Below are 22,689 nucleotides of genomic sequence, written 5' to 3'. Positions count from 1 at the left end.
GTGGAGCCCCCCTAGGAACCCACCAGTTTGCCTTGGGCCCTTTCCTGGAGTTCTGTCCCTTCTCCCAGCGAGTTAAAGGACCAAAGTTCTAGAACACAGATGGGCTCGGGGTGCCATTTATGGCCCAGATTCTCCTTCTCTTTCCCTCCCTTCTTGGGATCTAGTGGCCCCACTCTGAAATGCTCACCAGAAGCGAGCCCGAGGGTTCTGCTTCTTCTAGCCTGACCACTGCCGATGGTTGCTGCACCCCGGCCGCAGCCCCAGCCTCCCTGGGTGGACACGGAGGCCATCCTTCCCCCAAGGACCCAGAGCACCGGCCCCGAGCCGCCTTTGCCCTGTCCGCACCTCTGAGGCCCCTCGTCTCGTAGCCTGAGGGCATTCACGGCTGGGTATTAATCCCTGTGCTCTCGTTGTTGCTGATGTCAAGTCATTGCCAGCTCCTCTGCAGACGCTCTGAGGGTCTGCGCTCACCTGGCCACGTTTCTGCAGGCTTCCCGTGTTGTGGTTTGCTGTGTATTTGCAGTCCCGATTTTCCTTTCCTCCTTCTGCTTTTCCTTCTCCCACCTCCTCTGTGCTGAGTTCCAAACAGAGCTGCTGGCATGCAGAAGGACCTGAAGCTCTCGGGGGCGCCGGGACCAGGGCTGCTTGGCCCAGAGGGACAGAGCGTAGGGGATGCTGCGTGCGGGTCAGGCAGGGAAGGGGCCCTGGGGGTGAGGCTGCTGGGGGCCGAGGTGGCAGGGTCTGTTCTGCAGTCTTGTGGGTAGTTACCGCCCGGCCTCGGCCCTGCCCCTCAATGAGAGCGCTCAGCCTCCACAAAGAGCCTCTCAGCACCCTCCCAAATGGGAATGGAGAAAGAGCCCAATTTCCTTGTATTTTCCTCATTTGTAGCCTTCAGCCCGAGCGGCCCACTTCCGCCTCTCGACCTGTTCCACGGACAGCTGGTGAGGGGTGGGGGAAGGGGCGACCCAGGGAACACGTCCCCTTACTTCAGGGTCTTTCCATGGCCTTACTTCCAGCCGTGTGAATATCATCCGTGGACAAGAGGTAGATGGGGGCCTCTTCTCAAAGAAACTGGATTTTTTGGCTGGGCTCAATGGCTCATGCCTGTAATCCCAGCACTTTGGGAGGCCAAGGCAGGCAGATGACTTGAGCCTGGGAGTTTGAGACCAGCCTGGGCGATATAGCAAGACTCCCTCCCCATTAAAAATAATAATACAGAAATGGGCTGGGCATGGTGGCTCACTCCTGTAATCCAGCACTTTGGGAGGCTGAGGCAGGCAGATCACCTGAGGTCGAGAGTTCAAGACCAGCCTGGTCAACATGACAAAACGCCATCTCTACTGAAAATACAAAAATTAGCCAGGCATGGTGTCTGTGATCCCAGCTACTCGGGAGGCTGAGGCAGGAGAATCACTGGAAGCCTAGAGGCAGTGAGCCGAGATCACGCCGCTGCGCCCCAGCCTGGGACAGAGCCAGACTCCATCTGAGAACAGAAATGGGAGTTTTACCTGGGCAGGGCCACCCACGACGCAGCATGTTGTAATGCCGCAGAGACCCCCCACCAGGAGAGCAGGGCCTCAGCATAGGGCCCTGGGGTTCCGATACGGGCAGCGTGTTCCCTGCCCCTGCCCCCTGCCACCGCATGGGCACCGGGGCCTCAGGTCCTTCTGTGTGCGGCGCCGCCCACCGCTGCTTCTGTGGCACACCCTTCCTCCAGTCAGTCACGTTCCCTCCGGAAGGAGCAACGGACGCCCCTCTGTCGGTCGGTATGCACTGTTCACCTCAAGGTCCACCTGTGAGGTTCTCGTGGCTGCGCCTGAGAGCGCAGTTCGCCGATGGCGCTGGGGCCGCAGCCGTTCCCTCGCCCCTGGGAAGGCCCAGGCCCGGGGCCGGCCTCTCGCCTTGGGTTCTTTCTAGTGACATCTGTTTGAAAAGTGGGTGCTGTGGTGTGTTCAGCCTCCTCCCACTCCCTGTGCCCAGACACTCGTGGGAATACTGATTTCAGTTCCCTTCACGTGTTCGGTGGGGTTCTTTCGGAGCAGGCCAGAGGCAGGGTCCGAAACACGGCACCCAGCGTGTGCAGAGCAGGTCTCAGGCGCCGGCTTCGGTGGCTTTAACCTGCTTCATTCCCCGATGCCACAGGGGACAGGCCGGCCCGCCCAGCCAGGCCCTCCCTGCAGAGAGGTCCCGCACAGGCCGGGAGAGATGTGTGCTTCACTTAGGGAAGCTAAGATGCATCCGTGTCCCTTTCTGAAAATCCATCCTGGCAATGTCAGGATTTTCAGAAACCTTGAGTTTGCAGCAGAGATGCAGAAAGTGAGACGCAGCATCGCTCAGGGTGTCCTGCTTGGGCCTTGCCCCTGGCGGAGCTGAGCAGCCCGGTTCCGGTTACCCAGCTCGGGACGCTGGAGACGCCACCTCAGAAGCTGCACAGTGTCCTCCTCTGATGCCTTCCCTGGAGGCTTTCAGGGAGAGTCCTTGTCACTAGAGCCCCGGGCTGGCCTTCGTTATGGGCAAGGCAGATGAAGCCACCCTGGCTGCAGGAGTCCTGCGCACAGCCCTGAGGGGACACTGCTGGGAAGGGGAGGAGTGGCCTTTCTGGAGCGGCCATGCCAGACATCATCTGAGACCCCCGTGCCTTCCAGAGGGCCCCGGTCACCCCCGCCACCCGCACAGCCCTGACCCTCCCTCAGGCTCGCCTTCCCCCAGCACCTCCCTGCAGCTGGCCCACTCACCCCCCAAGGCCTCGTGCCCCCTCTGGCTCCAGCTTCTCACGGGCTCCCTGGCTAGGGCCTTGCACGTCCTGGGCACCCGGCAGATGCTCGTTTGTGCACAAAATCTTGTGAGCACCCTCCTTCGCTGGCCTTGGGGGATGATGACAGGAGCAGGGCGCCAGGTGTCAGCGGAGGGACACAGGGAGGGCTGGGATGCCCTAAGCCAGCCCTAGAGGCTGGAGGTGGGGAGGAGCAGTGGTCTGGGCTGTCACCCAAAGGACAGCAGTGGGGCTCCTCCTGTGGGTGGGCAGTGTCTCAGGCAGAGGGAGGAGCCGTGCAGAGGCTCAGGGATCAGGAGAGGGGTGCTGCAGCTGGGGGCTCCACGCCCCTCCACTTACCCAGGGAACCCTGCGCCCCTCTCTGGCCCTGCACCCCTTACTCAGGGGAATCCAGGCCTCACCTGCCACTCCCAGTGCCCCGATCCAGTGATGGCATGAAGAGCTCTGTGTTTCAGGGATGAGAGAACTGGTCTTCATGCAAGGCGTATTTTAGAGAGTGATTCTCTGTTCACTCAACACATGGAGACCGGGGAGACCCAGATCACCATCTGGATGGAGGCGCCCAGGTGGTGGGAGGGGAGGAGGGCTACGGGTGGATGTGCAGGGAGGGAAGCTTCAGCCGGCACTGCAGTGGGTGCTGCCCTGGAGACGCTGGCCGCCATTGGCCATGCAGCAGAGTTTTGTCATGTGCACACTGGGGCAGCCATCGAGTGGGTACCAAGGCCAGTAGTGAGCAAGAAGGATGCCATCCTGCCCCGTTCGAGCTTACAGTCTGGTAGGGAAGACAGACACTGACAAACTAAGGTTGAGGAGGACAGCCACAGAGCAAGTGCAGGAGCATCTAATCCGGGTAGGCTTCCTGGAGGAGGCAGCACAGGTGCTGCGCTCTGAAGGATAAGCATGGGCCAAGAGGGGTGGGTGGATTATTTAAGGCCCTGAAGGATGTGAGGCGTGGATTCCTTTGTTCCTGGGAATGCCCAGGAGAGCCCATGTGTGCTGGCCTCGGGGGGTCTGTGGGTGCAGTGTGTTTCTAGGTGGTGCCCTCAAGAAGACCACAGTGTGGGTGAAGCCCAGGGCAGTGCGGATGCAGGCCTTTGTTGCTGTGTGTGTCCCCGCCCTGCTGAGCCCTAACCCTGCTGTCCCCCCAGCTCTCCTACGTGGACGCCGAGGGCAACCCCGTGGGCGTGGTCCAGATGACTTTCCTGCGGCTGCTGAGCGCCTCTGCCCACCAGAACGTCACCTACCACTGCTATCAGTCGGTGGCCTGGCAGGACGCAGCCACGGGCAGCTACGACAAGGCCATCCGCTTTCTGGGCTCCAACGACGAGGAGATGTCCTATGACAACAACCCCTACATCCACGCCCTGGTGGACGGCTGTGCTGTGAGTGTCCGCGCCGCCCCCGCGCCGCCGCTCATGCCCACGTGGGGTTCACGCCTCACTCGCACAGGTCTGCCCGTCCCCACTCTGCCTACTGCAGGGCCGTGAGGGCCCCAGACCAGGCTCTCACCCCAGGCAGCCCCACAGTTGCAGGGAGACGAGGAATCCTAAGCCTACAACATAGCCAGAGCTCAGGGAACTTCTGAGAGTTCTGTGGGTCAGGATGGGAAATCTGAGACCTGGCTGAAAAGCCGGGGTCCTCGGTCCCTCTCTCTGTCCAGGGCTGTGGCGTGGAGTGAGGAAGTGAGGACCCCACTGTGCTTCCAGTTTGGAGCTGAGAGCCTCCCTCTGCTCGGACAGGGCTTTTTGGGGAGTGGCCAGAACTGAGCCGGGGCTGCTCCCGAGAGCACGTCTGCGCCCAAAACGCTCTGCAGGCTGAGATGCCAGCTCTCTGGATGGCCGGACCATGGGCCCCCGCGCGGGGAGAGCGGTTCTGCTCCTGGATGAGGGAATGGAGGCCCTAGCGGAGGGAGGATTGCTCAGACCTCACGGGCACTCAGGCCAGGTGCTGGCCCTGGTGCCCCCGTCTTTCTGCCCCACCGTGGGCCTCCCACATCCACGCCGTTCCTCCTCCCTACCCAGTGAGCTGGGCTCACCCCCGCCACGGTCCCCTTGGGACTGCCCCTCCCAGGGCTGCCGTCTACCCAGGGCCGTTGCACAGGTCTGGGATGTGGCCACCTGTCCTGGAGATTTGGAGGGGACCGATGTCCACGCCATGGCTCTGACCCAGGGCAGCTGAGGGGAACGGGACTGGCGTTACAGCCGGCCCTGCAGGGCACCTCCTCTGAGCAGAAGAGATGGGTCCTCAGCGTAGAGCCCAGGCAGGAGGGAAAGCCAGAGGGTGGCGCGGACAGAGAGTGCCAGGCCCCTGGGAGCACAGTGGCCCCGGGTTCCAATCCCACCTCCTCCCCTGCCCAGCACCGCTGCGGATACCTGCATCTGACCCTCCGCCCCTTTCCTCTGCTGCCCGAGGGCCTCATTGAGGATTAACGCCATGTCCCCCGGGGCTATTGCCTGGCCAGGCTGTGCCCAGTGGGGGCCGTCCTCACCAGGACTGCTCGGCCTCTCCTCCCGGACTCCACTGTCTTCTGCAATTGGTCAGGGTCAGTGCTTCGGATGTGACTATGGAATATGCTGACTCAGCTGTGTGTGAGAGTGATGGTCCAGGTCCCTGGGAAGAGGCATTTAAAGACACCGGGGACCTTACCCTCCTCTTCAAATGAGGATGACATAGCACCTGCCTCACAGGGCTTTCTGGGGAGCCCACCAAACCACGCCTCAGAGCTCAGAATTGTGTCTGACCCACTACAAGCCCTACTTCCTGTGACTATGTTTAGATACTATGGACCACAAGTGTAAGGCAGTAAACATGGAGGCAAAGAGAAATCAGGAACCCTGTAAAGGAGAGGCAGGACCTGGAGGGACAGAGCCCTGAGTTTGGCTTTGAGCTTCCTGGTTTCCATGGCAAAAAGGGAAACTAGTTGGCCCAGTGGGTGTTATCTGGTAAAGGGAATGGAACAGCTTTCCAGAGAGGGGAATGTTCCCTGGAAGACAATGCTAGAAAGATGGATCCTGTGAGGGACGCGTGGAGGTTAAAGGGTGGGCCAGATCCTGGCTCCCTAATCTGGCTTAGACAGGCTCCTGCTGCTTTTAAGAACTTTCTGGAAGATCCAACTTCTTTCATCCCAGCTCCTGTTGAAGCTCCTGCCCTACTCATTCCATCAGCAAAGCCCGCTTCTGGGAGGTCTTGGAAGTCTTCCACAATGTTTCCTCGCTCCCCCTGCGTCCTGGGATAGGGTTAAGCTGGGATCTGTTTCATTCCACAAGCAGAAAGGCCTCTGCTCGGCCCAGGGTGTCCCCATGATGAGGGTGTGCTGCTGGCCTCTGCGGAAGCGTGGCCACTGGTTTGCAAGACACTCAACTATGCCAGCCTCCGTGTGCCAAACCCCACCAGAGACACTCCCCACTTCCAAATGCGAACTGCAATGCATGCCTTCCCTCCATTCGACAGATGCAAAGCCTGAGGCCCAGAGAGTTACAGCGACTCACTCGCCCAGGGTCCCCAGGTGTGGCAGAGCTAAGGCTCCTAATTCCCTCTGCAGCATTCCTCTCACCATAGCCCCTTCCTGGCAGAGCGGCATCTTGAATGCCTCAGCTGACAGCAGTCTCACTACCTCCTGAGCCAGCCCAGGCCATGGCCGCAGTCTCAGGATGAGGAAGCTCTTCTGAGAACTGAGCCCAAGTCTACTTGTCTGTAATATCCGCCCATCGTCTCCTGGTTCTGGTCCCATCAGTCATGCAGAGGGAGCCGGGTTGGGGAGCAGCTTCCCAGCCCAGGCGGTTCTGACATCCAGGCCCGCGGTTCTGTGATGGGGGGACAGCAGGCCCGCAGTTCTGTGACTGGGGGACAGCAGGCTGTTTGGCATTCTCAGCCTCCACCCGCCAAATGCCAGTAGGAGCCCTCTCCAGAGTGACGGCACCCCACAATGTCTCCAGACACATCTCCTGGGGGGACAAAATCTCCCCCATGGAGAAGCAGCATTCAACACACAGGAAAAGCTTGAAGGGAGCGCAGAGGGTCCCCCTGCTGCAAGGGCTTAGAGGATCCACTGCTTCTTGTCCGCCATGGAACTCAAAGAAGCTGGCACCGCTGGAGCTCAGGACCGCGCCTCAAAGCTGGAAACCAGGTGCCACTGCCGTCCAGACCGCGCCATCCCCTCGGGCAGCCGGCAGCATGGGTCTGGTGCGCCGCCCAGTGCGGCAGGTACCAGCCCAAGAGGAGAGCCTGGCTCGCTCTCTCCCCTTCCCCACGGCGGGCGTTCCTGAGCTCCCTGACTGTCTTTGGGGTGTCTCTGGGTACAGAGGCAGGACTGGGGTCACGGGGATCCCCAGACTGTCCGCTGGGCAGGGCGAGGCAAAGCCGCTACTTTGGGAAAGCAAAGATTCTGACTCTGAAGAGGTGGAGAGAGAACGGCTGAAAACTGCATAACCCCTGACGGCAGGGCGGGCTCTGCGGCCAGGCTGGAGCGGAGGTGTGGGTGGGAGGCTGGCAGCGGCAGCAGCGTGGGGCTGGGGCACGGGGCGGCCGTGGGGTGGCAAGCAGGGACGCTGGCCTGGACTTGCAGGTCCTCTGCTGACCCCAGTCCCTGATGAACCCAGCCACAATTTGAAAAGTCATAGCCCTCTCATTTAATCACGGGTGCTCCTGCAGGAGGCCTGATGCCCCAAACTCGGGCCAGCGGCGAAAGCCCTGCCTCAGCGCCCGGAGGCCTGCGTGATTCATATTGTAATAACGGCCAGAGAAATTGGAATTCCAACGTGGGCTTCGTTTGGCTGGGGCGCCTGATTGACGGGGCTGCTGAGCGGGCCCGGCGGAGACGCACAAATCACCTGCAGGAGGGCCCGGGCGCTGCGCCGCATAAATCCCGGGGTTTGTGCAGCTTTCGGCGCCTCTGGGGGGCCGTTTCTGGCCTGTAATGGTTATTTATGCCTCTGGAATAACGGGGTAACGGAGCGGCTCGCCGCAGCCTACTTTAAATACGCCCCTCTCTAAGCGCTCTGATAATTGGAGCAGAGGGGTCCCATAAATCCCGGGAAATCACCCGCAGCTCAGCAAATGTGGCCCATACCACTGGGGAGAGGCTGATGCCACCGCCAAGGAAAGCCGTGACCAATGCCTCCACTGAGAAGGGCTGCTTGCCCGCCCTCCCGGGGTGGACAAGGAAGGCCGGGCACCATCCTGCCGGCTTGCTGACCGCCCTCCCGGGGTGGACAAGGAAGGCCGGGCACCGTCCTGCCAGCTTGCTGACTGGTCACTGGCTCCCAGGACAGCGCCGCCTGCTAGCAGCCGAGTGAAGCCAGGCTGGCCCATCTCACTGGACTCCCAGGGTGGGACTGGGCCTGAGGAGAGGGGCTAGACAGGCAGGGGTGATCTCCAGCTCCTTGCTGCGGGGGGGATGAGGGGGTCTGTACCCCCCCCCGGGGTTTCATCCCCTGGAAGGTCTGGGTGGCCGCCTGTCTTTGAAGACCCCGTGTCTAGCCCTGCTCCCACCCATCCTTCCCAGACACCACAGGGCTGCGACTGGCCCGGCCATCCCTCTCCATGGGAGAGCTGTGGCCACCCAGGCAGGCTTGTGGGGCAGCACTTCCCAGCTGCGTTCTGCAGGGCTGAGCTGGCCACGGGGTGCGGTCTGCCCCACACTCGGCATTCTGTGGAACCGTGGGCTTCTTTTGAGTCCAAGGGTCCCCATGGTGACGTCCTTTAGGACAGCGTTTCTCAAAGGCCAGTCATGAACATGCCTATCAGAATCGTCGGAGACATCCGTTTTTACAAGTGCACATTCCGAGCCCCACCTCAGCCCGATGGAATCTGCCTCTCTGGGCCGGGGTCAGAGCTGCCTGGGGTGAACGAGCTCCCTGAGAACTCACGTCTGCTGCGAAGCTCCAATCCCAGCTTGAAAACAATGCCGGCTGAGGCAGCTACAGCAAGGAGCAGGGTGCTGCCCTCAAGGCGGGCCCGTGGGAAGGGCAGGGTCGGGGAGAAGTGGGCACGAGCAGGGGTGAAGTTAGAGATGCTCAGGACACGGTACCCGGAATGCGTGCGGGGCAGGCGAGCTGTCATTCGCTCTCACACCGCTCCTGTGATGTTAGCGTAACCATTTTCCAGCCGAGGAGACCGAGTCACAGACGGTATGTTGCTTATCCATTGCTTGTCACCGATGAGCCCCCGAAATTTAGCAGCTTAAAACCACAGATGTTTGTTATCTCAGTCTGTCTGAGGGTCAGAGGCCTGGGAGCGGCGTGGCTGGATGGCCCAGCTCAGGGTCTTAGTCCACTCCCTGCCACGGCAAAACCACCAGCTGCGTGGCTCACAAGCAACAGAAATTTGTCACCCACAGTTCTGGAGGCTGGGTTGCCGGCAGGGCAGGCTCCGGTGAGCGTCACCTCCGGGCTGCAGATAGCTGGCTTCTGACTGCACCCTCACACGGCAGAGAGGGGGCAAGGGGCTCTCCGGGGCCTCTTTTATAGGATCACTAATCCCACTCACGGGGCTCCCCCTCGGCTCCCACTGGCCCCACCTCCTAACACCATCCACGGGAACGCAAACGCCAAGATCCTAGCCAGGGAGAATAAGGCCCTTGGAGCCAGCCACGCCGTCTACGTTGCTCAGGGAGCAGAGCACCGGCAGAGTGGGGCTGCTATCTGAGTCTCTGGCCTGGGAGCCTGTGCTGGGCCCTCTGCCAGGCTGCCTCCTGGGAACACTGCCCCCCACCCTGGAGGGCACCCTGGCTGGCCCTCTGCTCATCTCTCCGGTCCGCAAGACATTCAGATTTGCGAGCCTCTGTGTGCCAAACGCCATCAATTTTTCTGCGGATGGGGCAGTGGAAGGAGATCCTTCCCAGGCCCAGATCCAGCTGAGACTGTAAACCTGGTCTGGGTCAGAGGTGGCCTCAGCCACTTGCCCAGGATGTGTTGCAGGCTCCTGGCTTGTGGGAAAGGTGCGGCATGTGGGGCCCTTGTCTTGGGGGAAGCTGACGGGCCAGCAGGGCCAGCTTAGCCTCAGGTATAAATGTCCTGAACCCTGGGAGTTACATTTGGGTGACTTTGGGGAGGGACCAAAGAATCTCACACCTTTGCTACCTGTGTTCTGGGAGGGAGGAAACCTCTCCCTGGCTTCTGTCCCCCCCAGCCCAGCGCCCAGGGTTGTGCTGGCTTGAGCAAGGGATTGGTGCAGACTCATCCCGCAGGCCACTGGTTCATCGCTACCCCAGCCCTCTGTGCCTCAGTTTACCCAAGACACCTCTGGACCAGACGGTGTGTAAGGTCCCCATCCCTTCCCATGCTTGCGAAGGTGAAGCCCTCTTACTTCTGAGGGACCCGGCCCACCACGTGCCTAAGGCAGTGTGAGGCGGGCCATCGTAGGGGCTCAAGGCTCTGCCAGTGCCACCTTGGACTCCTTCCACCCCCATTTTCTTTTCCAGGGTGCCCTGCTTGTTCTGTAGCTGGCACTGGGTCCTGGGGGGCTGCCTGGAAGCAAATACCTGGGTGTTACAATGAGTCCCAACTGGGCAGGATGGGAGGGGCTGAACAGCTGCACCTGCAGCCTGGGAAGGTCCTGTCCCCTCGCTGACGCCAACCCCACGCCCCCTCCCACCTGTGCAAGGAGTTAAGTGTACACTGCACAGGGGTCCGTGGGGTTACCTGCGAGCTCTGATCAGCCATGTTTCCTCCAATACTTGCCTGGGCAAGTGTGGCTGTGGGGGTAGTCAGGACACCAGCCTGGGTGTCGGAGCCAGCCAGGGTGTGGGGGGCGATCAGTCAGCCCCAAGAGCCCCCACTGTTCTTAACCACCAGCCACCTGTCTCCCTCTTCCCCAGACCAGGAAAGGCTACCAGAAGACGGTGCTGGAGCTGGACACGCCCCGAGTGGGGCAGGTGCCCATCGTGGACATCATGTTCAATGACTTCGGTGAAGCGTCACAGAAATTTGGATTTGAAGTGGGGCCGGCTTGCTTCATGGGCTAGGAGCCGCGGAGCCCGGGCTCCCGAGAGCAACCTCGTGACCTCAGCATGCCGTTCGTTCGTGAGTGTCCCGCGCACGTTCTGACCCTGGACAGTGAAGGCTTCTCCCTCCCCTCCCACCTGACTCCATCTGCACCGCGCACCGCAGGGTGTGGGACCCCAGCCCGGAGAGAACAGAGGGAAGGAGCCGCGCCCCCCGGAGCCGAATCACATGACCTAGTTGCACCCCAGCGCCTGGGCCTGCCCCATGCTCTGCCCACACCCACGCGCCCTGGGAGCGGGGCCACGCCTCCGGCCCCCGGCTCACCTGACCAATCCTGCTCGTGAATAGTTCACAGGGGTTGGGGGAGAGACTGCCAGATTTGGACACTCTATTTTTCCCTAAATTCAACTTGAAGATGTGTATTTCCCCTGACCTTCAGAAAACGTTCCGAGGTAAGCCTTGTAAAGGTCACCCCACCGTCACCAAAGCCTCCATTTTTAACAACCCCCAACACGGTCCATTCAGAGGCCAAATGTCATTCTGCAGGTGCCTTCCCGATGGATTAAGGGTGCTTATGTTTTTGTGAGTTTTAAGTAAATATTTGTATTGTATTGTTATAAATGTTAAGTGTGCCTGGCTTTCAATCACGCACGGAAACCCAGTCCCAGCCCTACGGACAGAAGGGGCGAGGCCCGGATTCTGGGTTGCAGCACAGTTCTGATCAGAAATAGGAAGTCTTCCCACCCCCGCCCCGGCCAAGAACGTGCAATGAGTCGGAGATTTGCCCGGGACAGCAAGAATTTATGCTGCCATTGAAAAGCAGGTACCATTCCCCTTTCAGACAGGTTTTGATTTGCTCTAGGCTTTTTTTAATAGGGAGGGAACAAATTTTTGAACATTTTACTTTTTCTACATGCACTTAGACTAAAACACAGGTTTCGATTAATTTTATTTGCTTCCTTTTCCATTTTTCTTCCTGCAGAGCCTGATGGGAGAGTGTCCAGGGCAGGGAAACCACATATTTTTGTAGGTGATAACTCAATGAAAATTGGTGCTTATTTTTTACACTTGTCTCTCGTGGTGCTGTTTTAAGGTCTCCTTGAAGGCGCACCGGGGTGCCTGGCCGCGCCTCGTTCTCTCTGCTTCATTCTGTTATTGCCTCCACAGTCTGTTGTCGAGGACTTTAAGATCACGCATGTCACTTTCCCTTCCACGGGGCCGGAGCGCCCAGCACGCCGCCTCCCGCGCCCTCCCGCCCCGGCGCGTCCACTCCCGAGGGCGGTAAGGAGTACTGGGTTGTGCCTACTTGATTTGAAAACACACACAAGCAATAAAAAACTCTTCCTGCAGTGTCATCAGCGTGACTATAGCGGATTGTATTTGGTTCCTGACTGTTTGTGGTGCTAATTTCCGTGTCTGTTCCAAGCCGTTCAGTTGTGCCCTGCGCTGTCTCGGGAGATGGAGAATGGTGCAATGAACTCTGAGTCTCTCCAGAGCTGCCTGCAGCACTTCTTTCCCCAGTAGCCGATTTGGATTCCCGTCTCAAATGTCCTGGATGCGAGCATCAGCAGCTCTGGAGCTCAGGGCGGGTGGGCGAGGTCCCCTTTGGGGAACCCTTTCCTGGCCATCAAGGTCAGGGGGGCTGCCGTCTTGGGCGGAGGACCCAAGGGGCGGTTGGGAAAGGCGATGTCTTCACTGTGAAAAGTTGCCCGGGTCCAGTGCCCTTTTCTCCCCCCGTGGGAAATGGAGGCTGGGCCCTCTGGTGCTGTCCCCTACCCCCCCACCAGAATGTAGTTCCAGCTTGGGAAGCCACAGCCAAGCCGCCCAGGAGGAACAAAACACCATCAATGCAGATTTTCCAAATTTCCCTGGAAAATAAGTCTTGCTCTTGCCAAAGAAAAGTCTGGCTTGCAGAGTCTCTGGAGCCCAGGATGCCAGCATGTGCCAGTGACTTTCACCTTCACCTCCCTTCAAAAGAAAAGCCATAGCCGAGGACTGCCCCGCCATGCCCTGGGGACTATGTCTAGGTCATGTGATTCTGTTTTGATTTCTCATCCCATCTAGTTTGTCCTTTGATTCTGTCATTTTCTTCCTCTGTGGTCCCTTCCAGGTTGTCATAATTTGTACTGAACTTCAAAACGTGTCCCGTTCTCCCCAGACACCCCTAGCCACAGTATATTGCAATAAAATTACTTCTTATATTTGCAGAAATTCTTTTGGTGTAATTTTATTTTTTCCTCCCCATATATATATCATTGGACAAATGCTGGTGAAAAGAAGAAACGGTAAGCAAAAAAACGCAAGATAAAGATTCTAGGACATCAGGCCCTTTGAAATACAATGTCAAGTAACACACTGTACATTTTCAAGAGATCCGATAGATGTGTCGTAAGTTCTCATTGTAATGCCCAGGAAAGGATATCTTAAACTATTCTAAACCGGTGTAACAAAGGAATAATTGTAATAGTTTTTTCAATAAATTAAGCTGACTGTTTCCACCGTAAATAGATGTGAGTGGCTATCTTCTTACGTGTGGCCAGGCCCCTCCCAAACGGGACTGCACACCGTCCTGGGACACCAAGACCGCTGGACGTAATGACACTGGCCACAGCAGAGAAAGGAGGGGACGGCCCCAGCCGTCCTTAGGTGCGGTTCATCCCTCGGGAGTGGCTGGGGCTGGCGTGGACAGCTTTGTGCCCTTGGGAGGATGTTAGAACGTGGCTGGGCACCCGACCGACGGGCGAGTTTTGGTCACTGCTAGGCATCTGCACCACCGTGTACTAGCCTCACTCTTCACCCCGGGCCATCAGAGCCCTGGGGGGATGTTCTGGAAGCTCTCCAGTGCTACCCTTCCAGTGTGTAGCAGGATCAGCCTCCCTGGCTCCTTATGGCTGGGGTGGGGTAAGGCGTGGGGCTCCTTCCCGCCGATAACCGCGTGGCGTTTGACTCTTCCAGTCTGACGGTGGCCTTCCCTCTTGCCTAGCACCAGCCACGTTTCACGGAGGGGCTGCATCACCAGCAGGTTCCCAGTGAGCCCCCTGCCACCTCGTGATGAGCAGGTAGCAGGGGCAGCAGCAGCGCATTTTTGTTGTATTAAGCCGCTGATATGGGGTCCGTTTATTCCTGCTGAGTAACCGAGGCCAGGGGGTCTCAGGCGTGGTCTGGCGACTGGCAGCATTGGCACCAGCTTGTTACAAGTGCCAATCCCTGGGCCCATCCCAGGCCTGCTGGCTCAGGGGCTGTGGCAGCGCGCTGACTCATCGGAAAGCGGGCCTCTGAACAACTCCGCTGCACGTTCAAGTCGGAGCGCCAGGAGCCTTGGTGATCCCGAGTCATGTTGGTGCTTAAGGACGGGGCTACTTTCACAATGGAAGGGTGGCCTGCAGCACTGCCCGGGGAAGCTGGGGCTGTTGTGAGAGTATGGGAGGCTGCTGACCTACGTCACCCCGGGCAGAACGTGGTTAAAACTGTTTGATCACTGATGGATGGCACACAGGCAGATGAAGAACTAATAGCTTGCTGCCCTCGGGGAGGAGGCTGGGACGTGAAACGCTGCTCGCCGGCTGGTTTCCCGGATGGCACGCGGCAAGGTGCCACGTGGCCACCAGCTCTGGAAAGAACCAGCCAGGAATGAGGGGAAACAGCCCATGAATCAGGATGTGCAGGGTCAGAAGAGGCAACCATTTCCCAGCATCAACAGTTTAAAGACCACATTAAGAAACGCTTTGAGGGACGAGCACCACTTAACACGCAGCCACCATGCCTTTGAGCAGCCCACCCCTTTCCCGATATTCCAGAGCGGACTAGGGTGGTGTCTGATAGGTGCATTTGAGTTGGGAACGTGCCTCTGGCCATGGACACTCACAGTCATCAAAGCGTGACAGATCTCAAGGTCCCTGCCTTCGAATCCAGAGGGAGGGGGGGAGCAAGGTAGGTGGGTGGACAGTTGGCATGGTGCCTGCTGGTAGGGCGGCAGGAATCGCACAGGTAGGTGGCGGATCCGTCCCGCAGAGAGGCCCCAGCCTGGTCCGGAGGAGTCGGTGGCCCAGACTCACAATGACCCTTTGACCGTCGCATGCAGCGGGAGGCTGGAGGACTGCTCAGCCTCCGGGGACTGTCCCCTCCTATGGAGTGCCCCGAAGGTGTGGGCAGCGAAGCCTGGGAAGGGAGGAGCCTCCCAGGAGCTGAGAGATGGCAGATGCTCCAATCTCCTTCCTGGATGCAGCCTCTCGAGGTGCTGCCTTTGCAGCTGGCTCCAGAGATGACTGGGAAGAGAGATTTCATTTAAATGCCGCCACCCAGGTGGAGGCCTGTGACCCAGAGGGCCCGCTCTTACCCAGGTGACGCTCCAGGACAAGCTAAGGGAGGCCGGGTCAGGGGAAAGCCAAGGTGCAGCTGGGGCGTCCTGGAGACAGAGTGACTCCTCCCCGCTGCCTGCAGGCACAGACAGAGCCCAGCTACCTGCCAGGCTCATCTGAGGCAAGCACTGTGAACTCAGCCTCCAGGCGAGGCATCAAGGTAGACGGAGGAGGTCGCCCCGGCCCCTCTGCACCTCACCTCACCCCTGGAGCCTAGCTGATGAAAGCACCTGCCTGCAAACTGGGCTGGAGAATTGGCACTGGGCCTGACGCCCCATGAGTGCTCGCAGTGGGTGTCCCTGGGAACGTGAGCAGAGCAGCTGGGCTCAGCACCCCCACAGCTCTACCTCCCACTGTCACGGCCCCAGCAATTCCTCAGCGAGCACCGGCACATGTCCTGGCCTGGGCCGGGTCTCCTGAAGTGGAGCTGGTCCCCACTCTTAGTCTTGGAGGACAGGAGATCCACACGCCGGGCAAGGAAGGCAGAGTGCAGAGGCCCGGGCTGTGGTGTGGCTCACTGCATCTCATGAGCCCAGGACGTGACTCCTGTGGAGTGCCCCAGCAGCGGGGTGATCACTGTCCTTTGTTTTAAGGATCCTAGAGGGCCGAATTGACCCTTGCTGGATGAGGGAAAACGTCTGTCCCCATGAAAGAGAAAGCAGGTTGCCTCTCGCCGGGGGCAGGAATTAATCCAAGCTTCCTGTATTGGAAGAGACATCCCTCAGCCTCCTTCATCCTAGTGCTAGTGCCCTGGGCTCTAGCGTGACTGACGGGAAGGAAGGCAGGAGGGGAACTGTGTGCACACCAGCCTGGAAGGGGACAGAGGCTTTGCCAAGAGGCCTCGTCCCTGCAAAGCTGGCCCAGGGCTCCAGGTGTCAGGGGAGGGAGCCTCCTTGCCTGCCAGGGCCCTTGGCCACTAAGGTCTCAGCCGCCTCAGGCAGCAGCCTCCATGTGCGTCTCAAGTGGGTGTCTATGGAGCCCGGTTGTCAGGAAGGGCCTTGCTGGAGAGGGAACAGCCGGACAGAGGCCGGAGGGAAGTGGGAGGGGGAAGGAAAGGAGAGGGGTTCCTGGTGTTTCAAAGGTGAGGTTGATGGGATTTACCGAGAAAAGAAGGTCGGAAGTGAGAGGAGAGAATCCCAGAAGATGCTCAAGCCCCGGGCATGACCCCCACAGCGCCACAGGAGCGCACACATGCGTGCACACACGCGTGCACACACGTTCACACAGCAACAGCTATGGCCTGGTGAGAACAGGCTGAGGACAGCTGCCTCAGCGCCCCGGGCTCAGACGCCACCAGGAATCTACCAGTCAGAGCTCCCGTCTGCCCATTTGCACGTGGGACCTATGAATTGAGGGGACACTCTTGCCACGTGGCCAGAGGCCGCACCCCTGTCCTGCAGATGTCTTGGTGACAAAATCCCATCCATGCCTAAGGAGGAAGGTGGGGGCATCCCTGGAGCTGGCCCATGCCAGGCCAAAGAAGTCCTTTGAGCTGCCCAGGGCTGTCTTACTGAGTGTCCCCGGGCTCTAGCCACCTGGGAGTGCGGGGGCGTCTGCGTTCCGGAGTGCCTGGAGAAGGGGAAAGGGGAGAGCCAAAGCTTTCACAGCTGCTCCAGGGCCGTCGGGAGGGCGGAGTTCACGGACACCCTGAATTTCACTGATGCTGACCCCGCATGCCCACCGTGTGGGTCCAGCTCCCAGTGTGGACGCCACCTCCTAGCTCCCACTGGCTCATGCAGGCTCCCAGGGTCCTCCCAAATCCACGCCTCCCAGGGTCGGGTCCTGGTTGTTCCCCCACCGGGGAGCTGCACCGCTCCACCCCCAGCAGGCACGGGAGCGCACCTCCCAGGGCAGCCGCAGGTTCTTAGTGGGACAAGCCCAGTGCTCACCAGACGTGTTCCTGGTGTTTCTTAGGGTCTGCCCATAAGTGGCGCCCAACCTGGCTGCATGTCAGAGTCACCCAGGGAGCACCCTAAAAGTACGCGTTCTGTGTCCACCTCTAGCACTTCTAAGTCATCAGGCCACCTGTGGGGAGACGGAGGTGGAACCTGCAGTACATGAGGCCCCACCCCCCACCCCATGCGGTTCTCTGCTTCACTTCAGCTGCGTGGAGACAATATCCGTGGCCGACCCCACACACACGCACTTCTGCAGGAAGGGGCCCCCGTCAGAGCCCACGGCGGGCTGGACCTGTAGCTGAATGAAGTCAGATACTGAAACCTCAGGAAGAGGGGTCCAGGGAACCACACTGAACAGAGGCAGAGGTGAGCACACAACGTTACGTATGCTTTAAAGTTACAGGTGTGCACAGGTGGCATTGCACGCACCTTAGATGGAGTTAGAGGTGAGTGCACGAAGCACTTTGTAAGCTTTCCATGGAGTTGGAGGTGTGCCCGTGTAACAGTGTGCATTAGATGCATACATAAAACATAAGTGTCTATTTTACAAACATATCACAGGAAACACCACTGCATGCAGATGTGGGAGTCGGATTCAATGATTTCGAGTACAGCGAAACCTACCCAGAGCATAAAAGGAGCCATTCATTCTGATCCAACTGTGTAGCCTCTCTGTGTGGTGTGTGCGCTGCTGTGTGTATGTGTGTGTGCCTGTGTGGTGTGTGCCTGTGTGGTGTGTGTGTGTGTGTTCCTGTGTGTGTGTGTGTTCCTATGTGTGTGTGGTGTGTGCCTGTGTGTAGTGTGTGTTCCTGTGTGTGTGGTGTGCCTGTGTGGTGTGTGCCTGTGTGTAGTGTGTGTGTGTTCCTGTGTGTGTGTGGTGTGTGCCTGTGTGGTGTGTCCCTGTGTGGTGTGTCCCTGTGTGGTGTGTGTGTATTCCTGTGTGTGTGGTGTGTCTGTGTGGTGTGTGCCTGTGTGGTGTGTGCCTGTGTGGTGTGTGTGTGTTCCTGCGTGTATGGTGTGTCTGTGTGGTGTGTGCCTGTGTGTAGTCTGTGCGTGTTCCTCTGTGTGATGTGTGTGTGCCTGTGTGGTGTATGTGTGTGTTCCTGTGTGTGATGTGTGTGTCTGTGTGGTGTGTGACTGTGTGTAGCGTGTGTTCCTGTGTGTGTGATGTGTGTCTGTGTGATGTATGGTGTGTGCCTGTGTGGTGTTTGCCTGTGTGTAGTGTGTTCCTGTGTGTGATGTGTGTGTCTGTGTGGTGTGTGACTGTGTGTAGTGTGTGTTCCTGTGTGTGTGATGTGTGTCTGTGTGATGTATGGTGTGTCTGTGTAGCGTGTGCCTGTGTGTAGTGTGTGTGTGTTCCTGTGTGTGGTGTGTGCCTGTGTGGTGTGTGCCTGTGTGTAGTGTATGTGTTCCTGTGTGGTGTGTGCCTGTGTGCACTGTATGTGTGTTCCTGTGTTGTGTGTGTGTGTGCCTGCGGGGAGTGTGCCAGTGAGTGTGGTGTGTGCTGTGTGTGCATCTCACAAGTGAGACTTTGTCATAAGGACAGTTCAACAGAGGAGAAGTAACAAGCCAAGAATCCAACCGGAGTGAGGCAGGGAGTCTGGGGAGGCGACGTGGCCACATGGGGTGGTGGATGTGCACCTGTGGGACCTGGGAAGAGCTGACCCCGCCACAAGCCCTGGGTGACCACTGAAGCGTGGGAGGCGTGGAGGTTTGTACAGATGTCCCCTGACAAGGTGGCCCACGAGACGAGAAGGCAGCATCACCGTCCTTGCCCATGGGCTCGGAAAGCCCACCCCGCCCTGCCAGCAGGGTTCGAGGGGACACTGCTCCCCAGGAGCGCCCCTCCAGACGCACGAGGCTCAGGCACACAGCCCGTGTTCCCGGCGTGGCCAGGTCTGCAAAGCACTCTGAGGCCTGGGAGACCCACCCCGGCTCTGCTGGCCGTCCCCATCACGCCCTCAGCCTGGGGAAGCCGGCAGGGGTTGGAGGGACTGGGCCTGCTCCTCCTCCCCTCCTCCCAGCTCCCCTCCCAAGCTGGGAGGACGTGCAGACTGCTCTGGCTCAACTCAAGTTGACCCAGTAGCCTCTCTTGGGAACTGGGGTCTGTTTCTGTGCCCCAGGCAGGAAAACCTCACTTTCTAGTAACATCCCAGGAGTGAATACTTCCACAAAAGCCACATGCACTTCCTGCCCAAAACATCTCGCTTTTTTTTCTTTCCAAATTGACAAATGGAAATCATGCAGGTTTGGGAGAAGCCTAATTCCCTGGCATCTGTTGAGAACTAACACGTTCGGCAGAGCATGTTCACTATCCTTCGGGACGTTCTCAAATTCGTTTTCAAACTAGAAGCCACTAGGCTGAACCCTCCTTCAGGGTCGGGATGATTTAAGACTCTTCCTGAAGGTGGAATACTGACCACAGGGGCAGTGTGCTCCGTGCTGCATTCTTTACTGCTATGTCACAAATGACCCCAAAGCTTGGAGGCTCAACACCACACACGTGTATCATCTCACAGCTTCCGAGGGTTAGGAATCCAGAAACATCTCAGGAGGTGTCTGCCTCGGGATCCCTCTTGCCCTAAAATTGCAATCAAGGTGTCACTCGAGGCTGGGGTCTTATCTGGGGCTCACTTGGGGAGAGCTCCACTTCCAAGCTCACTCACAGCTGTTGCTAGGATTCAGGTCCTTGAGTGCCGTTGGACTGAGGGCCTCAGGTGATGACTGACTGTTGGCTGGAGGCTACCCTCAGTTCTTTGTGATGTGGGCCTCCCAGCACAGCCACCTGCTCCAGCGCAGCAGAGGAGAGTCTGCTAGCAAGATGGAAGCACCATCTTTTATGCCAACCACAGGAGGGATGCCTCATGTCCCTCACTGTATCCTGTGGGTTAGAAGCAAATCACTACGCCTAGCCCAGATTCAAGGGGAGCGGACTCCATAAGGCTGAGAGTGCAGGAGGTGGGGAGCAGTGGTGCCAACTTTGGGTCAGGCTGCTCAGGAATCATGAGGCTTGAGTGTCCATGCCCGTGCATTACTCAACTCTGGGACCTGAAGTGTGTTTCTTAACCATTCATGCACGGGACGGGTCAGAAGCAAGATGTCCGGCTACCTGGTTTCCTCATCCACAAAATAGATGGTGCTGCCACAGCTTGTAGGGCCAGATGAGTTGATGGCTGGGAAATGCTTTCTCCCAGGTCCCAGCAACTGTCTTGCACTCATTTGCACCAGTGCTGCTCACCACCTGCTGGCCAGGTGATCTCAGGGTGCCACTGATCACAGAGCAACCTCTTAGTGTCCAGAACCTGCTGAGTGTACAGCCCTGGGTTGGTGAGTGAGTCTCTTGAGAGAAGAGAATGTCCTGCCCACAATGACCTCAAGTACCAAAGAGACCAGACTCACAACTGAGATCCCCGAGAGCCACCCAGAGGCTAGGAAGCCCCAGGCTGAGAGTCAAGCCTGCTCCAAGTGGGTGGAGTGTTCAGGACGGGCTTCCAGGAGGAGGTGTGATCTCACCTTCCACAAGAAGGTGGAATGTGGAGATGTACAGAAGAAGCCATTTGGATAACTTTATCAAGTACGCCTTTGTGATGTCTGTCTGTCTGTCTGTCTGTCTGTTGGAGGTCTGCATGGAACGCTGTGCATGGAAGAGCCCTCTGCCCTCTGCACTTGGAGGCTGGGTCCTGGAGCTGGCTCTCTGCAGCTCCCTCCCAGATTCCACAAGATGAGAGCTCAAAATGAGAAGAGGTGATCATCCATAGATGGGTAGAGGGAAGTCCTGTTCCATAGCTGGAACCGAGACATCCGGGGTGGGGCTTGGGCCACATGCCACCTGTCCATGTTAGTCCAGCTCCAGTGCTGGCCCACAGCAAATGTCATAGAGGAGACAGCCGTGCCCTTGGTTGCTCAAGAGGCAGGTGGAGGTTGATGTGGGCCTGGGAGTAGGGTGGTCCAACATTTGCTGTGCCCCTCCTGTGCTCCTACTGCCCATGCAGCACCAGCTTCCTCCCGGGGGCATCCCAGGCATGAAGGGTTACATGGGGCTGGCTGGGTGCAGCTAGCAAGCCTCCCACTGGGTCCCAGCCATGGTACTGATACCAGATGTCATGCAACTTTCTTGAGTTCTACTGGCTTCGACTTGTTAGAAGCAAATGCTTGCTCCTCAGTGCCAAAGGAAGAATGAACACTCAGACAAATAATTTTCTCAGCAGGGCAATTTTACTTTCTGCAGAAAGGGTGCTTCTCAGCAGCCTGACTGTCATGAGAGCACACTGAACAAAGAAAAGCAGAGGTTTTTATCCCTGACACATTGAGCCCTCACTGCGGTGTCCTGTCTCCATTGGCTGGAGCTGGGCCTCACAATCTAGATTAATCCTGATTGCCTAAAAACTTAAAACTTTCCTAAATAGGTAAATGTGCGATGGAGAACAATGGAAGGGGGTTGTTTATGGAAAACTAGGAGAATAATAACATTTCCAAACAAGAAAGAGGCGTGGGCTGTAAGCCGGGAGATGCCTGGGCATGTTTGGACATGTCTGAGCAGCTACAGGCCAGAACAGACAACTTGGCTGAAGTACAGGGACATGGAATGTACTTATTCCCTTACTATATTTAACAGCTACATAGGACTTAACAAAGAGTTTTCAGCAAAAAGCAAGGAAGCTTGAAGGAAGTTAGTTTTTATAAGAAACTGTTATTTCTAACACTTACTATTTATTCTTTACCAAAAGGGAAACTTTGATGAGATGAGAAACTTTTTACTTTTCACAGACTCTGCCTGGAAACACCCCACATGCTCCCCAAGGCAGGGCAGACCCCACAAGCCCATGGCTCTGCCTCACCTCCCTGGAGCCTTGGCCACCCACCCTTTGTGCCAGGCATGGGAGTCGCTTAGATCGGTGCCAGGCACGCCATAAAGACTGCCCTACTGGGAGTCAGCCGTGATCACCTCATTCTGCACTTTCTTGAGAGACAGAAGCAGGGCAGATATTGAGGCAAGACAGTCTGGCCCAGGGCTTTGGTTCTGATGAGAATAGGCAGGGACTGGGGGGCATTGTTCGTCAAGGCTCCACATTCACGCACGAGCGTGGAAGGGGACAAGAGAAGACTGGATGAAAAGAGGAGAGGTCTGTCCCAGGTCGGGACGGCTGCTTCTCCTTCACCATCAGGGAGGCCTGTGGAGACAGAGGGCAGGGCCTGGAGCCGCTGGAAAGGGCTGGCAGCATTCTCACACTTTAGCCTGCTTCAGAGCCACCTGGAAGGTTTCCTCAAACAGTTTGTGGGGTCCCCCTACCCCTCTCTCCCTGCGGAGGGCCTGGTTCCGTAGGTATGGGGCAGCACTGAGAACGTGTGTTTCTAAACAGTGTGCAGATGTTCCTGCTGCTTGGAATAGGCAGGATTCGCTGGGCTTCCCAGACTTCCGCTCTGAACCCAGGCCGGTCAGTGTCAAAGCACAGCGGGTTCACAAAAACACGCCCTGTAGATTCCTCTGATGCTAAAATTCCACTGTAAAGAAATCTACTCCTCCCATATAAAGCTTGGAATATCATTAAAATTCAAGTGTCTTAAAGACTCCACAGGTCTCTTCTCTTCTCTCTTCCCTTCCCCCTTCCCCTTCCCCTTTCCCCTTTCTCTCCCCCTCCCCTTCCCCTCCCCTCCCCCTTTCCCTTTCCCTTCCCCTCCCCCTCCCTCTCTTCTTTTCTTTTCTTTGACAGAGTCTT

General features: G+C 58.0%; 1 protein-coding gene across 2 annotated transcripts in view; it reads left to right on the top strand.

The window, feature by feature from the left end:
- The window catches only part of COL5A1 (collagen type V alpha 1 chain), a 197,390-nt gene extending 184,463 nt beyond the window's left edge, over positions 1-12,927 (top strand). For both annotated transcript variants that reach the window (XM_017513083.2, XM_017513082.2), the window contains exons 65-66: positions 3,922-4,155; positions 10,590-12,927. In XM_017513083.2, the coding sequence (XP_017368572.1) occupies positions 3,922-4,155; positions 10,590-10,736 (381 nt within the window). In that variant the 3' untranslated portion in view covers positions 10,737-12,927. The remainder of the gene's footprint in view (positions 1-3,921; positions 4,156-10,589) is intronic.
- Positions 12,928-22,689: the final 9,762 nt, after the last annotated feature.

Source organism: Cebus imitator, unplaced genomic scaffold (assembly GCF_001604975.1).
Source record: "Cebus imitator isolate Cc_AM_T3 unplaced genomic scaffold, Cebus_imitator-1.0 Scaffold486, whole genome shotgun sequence".
NCBI classification, from domain to species: Eukaryota; Metazoa; Chordata; class Mammalia; order Primates; family Cebidae; genus Cebus; species Cebus imitator.
Note: the sequence above shows the minus strand (reverse complement) of the source record. Positions and strands in the feature narration are given on the sequence as shown.